This window comes from Trichechus manatus, unplaced genomic scaffold, assembly GCF_000243295.1.
Source record: "Trichechus manatus latirostris isolate Lorelei unplaced genomic scaffold, TriManLat1.0 scaffold00349, whole genome shotgun sequence".
NCBI classification, from domain to species: domain Eukaryota; kingdom Metazoa; phylum Chordata; class Mammalia; order Sirenia; family Trichechidae; genus Trichechus; species Trichechus manatus.
This window is the reverse complement of record NW_004444285.1, coordinates 573,793-576,675: the sequence shown is the minus strand read 5'-3', so window position 1 is coordinate 576,675 and position 2,883 is coordinate 573,793. Positions and strand designations below refer to the sequence as shown.

The window sequence follows — 2,883 nt, the reverse complement described above, 5'->3', positions numbered from 1 at the left end:
ACATACACACATGCACGTATACAACACACACATGCAAACACATGCACACACCCACACAGGCATGCACACATCCACACACATGCAAAAATGCATACACACACAGTTCACACACACACATGTTCATACACATGAACACTCACACATACACACGAGCACACATGTACACACATTCTCCAGTCCTGAACCTACATTTAACTCTCATCTTCCAAGCTGCAGCTAAGGATCTGAGAAGTTAAGTAACACTGGGCCGTGACACAGCCAGGGCACAGCGTGGCCCAAAGGTGAGTCACACTGAGCCGCTCCTTCACAAAACCCCCAGCATCTATTCCCACAAAGCCCTGCTCAGTCACGTCTTCCCAACCTGTGTGTGCAAACGTTACTGTGGGGCTCAAGATCTGGCCTGACTGCTGTCCTCGTGAATATCCTCAGGGTAGATCGTGCCTGTTATTGTCGAGTGTCATGGTCCCTGGGCTCTGACTCAGCCCAGTCGAGGCTGTTCTCTGCCTCCCTGCTCCATGCCATCTACAGACACGATGCGCCTCCTCTGTGTTGAATGAGCACTTGACTCTGGAAGCAGGGAACTGTGGTTGGCCTGGAGAAGGGGCATGGTTTGAGGGAGGGGCTTCCGAGCACCCTCAGAGCCACCCTATAAATACCCCCCTCTGCCTTGCTCCAGTGCGAGGCATCCTGTGTCCTGGAGAGGGGTTGTGTCCCTCTGCAAAGCATTTCCCATGGAGCCAGCCACAAGGCTCCACCTCCTGGGGCACAGGGAGGGGACAAGGGGCATTGGGGCCCAGGGCAGGAGGCCTCTGCATTCTCCGCAGGGCAGCCGGGATTTTAAAATAGTTTCAGTTCCTCAGTCCTTGGGCTTGCTTGTGGAAAAAGTGACCTGCTGGCCCCCTCTCTGGTTAGTTTCTCTAATGTGCTCCATGCAGAAGCTGCTTCCAGCCCAGGGTAAGCCATGTGACTGCGTCCATGGCACAACTGTATCTGATTTAAGCAAGCACATTAGAGTGAGAGCTGGAATTACCCAGAGATCAATAGGAGGTGCTTTGCTCTCTTGCCTATCTCTGTAGCCAGCCTCTCTCCCACCCCTCCCCACTTCCTGTTCTGAGCCCCAGCCCTCTTTAGCTGCTCCTTAGCTGCTGTCAAGTCAGCCCCCAACTAATGGTGACCCCATGCACAAAGGGACAAAACACTGCCCGGTCCTGCACCATCCCCATGATCAGTTATAGATCATTGCAATCCATAGGGTTTTCACTGGCTGATTTTTGGAAGTAGATCACCAGGCCTTTCCTTCTAGTCTGTCTTAGTCTGCAAGCTCCGCTGAAGCCTGTTCAGCATCACAACAACAAGTAAGCCTCCACTGACAGACGGGTGGTGGCTGTGCATGAGATGCATTAACAGGGATTCGAACCTGGGGTCTCCAGCATAGAAGGTGAGAATTCTACCACTGAATCACTGAACTAGTGGGTCATAAGCATCCTGAGCTGCTTACAGCCTCCTAATGGGCTCTATGCCTTTTCCTCCCTTAGGGCTTTTTGGGGTGCTGTTCTCCACTGGGAACGCAGCTTCCTCCTCCTCCTAGCTCTGATGTTACTCTTCCAGGAAACCCTGGCCAGAGCAGCCCCTCTGGGCCCCAGCACCTCCTCCCAGCTCCCCACTCACCCTGCAGGAGCATAGGAGCATCACAAGGCAGGGATGCTGCTTTTCTGCGTTCCCACCTGTTTCCAGCACCTAGTACAAGCCCGGCACATCACAGGGGGGCCATAAATGTTTGTTAAAACCATTGCATGAATAGAAGAAGCCTCACGGGGCACGGGTGGGGGGCAAAGTCAACTTTCCCAGGTTTGTGTACCGACAGCTGGAATAAAAATTGTCAGAGTTTCCAGGAACCAGAGAGGTCCCACTGAGGGACACTGGTCAGCAGAGGCCACAGGAAGCTGGGGGCACATTCTTCCTCTAAGGGGCAGCTCTTCTGGTTTTTCATGAGATCTGGAGTTTTATGGGTTACATTCTACTTTTAAAGCTGGGTGACTGTGGCAGAGATACTTACTGCTCCTGAAAGGACCATATGGTCTTGCACACTGCCCAGCCCTGGCAGTTAGTGGGCGGCGGGACTACCTCTGACAAACGGCAGCCCTCCAGCACTCTCATCCCCTGCCATGGTGACCCAGGAAGTCATATGTCAGCTGGTATAACTCCTTACAGAAATGGGAAAGAGACATAAACCTCTGTCGTGACAAGCTACTGGCATTTCAGGGATTTGTTACTACAGTAGAACCTAGGCTATCCTGATCAATGCAGCAAATAATTCAACTAAAAACCGCGCACACACACACACACACAAACACACATGTGAAATGCAGCCAGATTTAAAAAAAAACATTTGCAAGACAGATGTACTTTACGGGGCTCCAGTTTGTGACTGGATTCATGGCACGATTTAGTTTACAATACTTTCATCCCCCACAGCGTTTGGGGAATATGCCCATTTGCTCTATGCAGCAGAAACACTTACAAGTGGAATTTCCTGTGTCAATCAGGGGACACTTAATCAAAGATTCTTCCCAAAGAGCTCTGGACTGGGAGCCGTGTGGCTTCAGTTGCATCCATTTGCCTTAATTATCTCATCTGAACAATAAGAATATTGACCTCTAATGGGTTTGAAATTTTCTCAACTGTAGAACTCTTTGTTCAAATGGAATATTTATGCAGCTCAGATTAAAGGGGCTGCTTTGGGTGACAGTGAGGTGGGTGGCTGGGGGCTCCATGCAGGGCTTGCCCAGGGCTCTGGGTAATACCACTAGAAGACCACTGTGCTGATTCCCACACAGGATCTCCCTGGCCTCTGGGAAGGCTCTGTCCCCAGAGGGTCTGCTC

At 51.3% G+C, this 2,883-nt stretch overlaps 1 protein-coding gene across 1 annotated transcript in view; it reads right to left on the bottom strand.

The window, feature by feature from the left end:
• RASSF4 (Ras association domain family member 4) overlaps window positions 1-2,167 on the bottom strand; it is a 27,323-nt gene extending 25,156 nt beyond the window's left edge. The window contains exon 1 of the mRNA XM_012559874.1: window positions 2,125-2,167. Within this exon, the coding sequence (XP_012415328.1) occupies window positions 2,125-2,167 (43 nt within the window). The remainder of the gene's footprint in view (window positions 1-2,124) is intronic.
• Window positions 2,168-2,883: the final 716 nt, after the last annotated feature.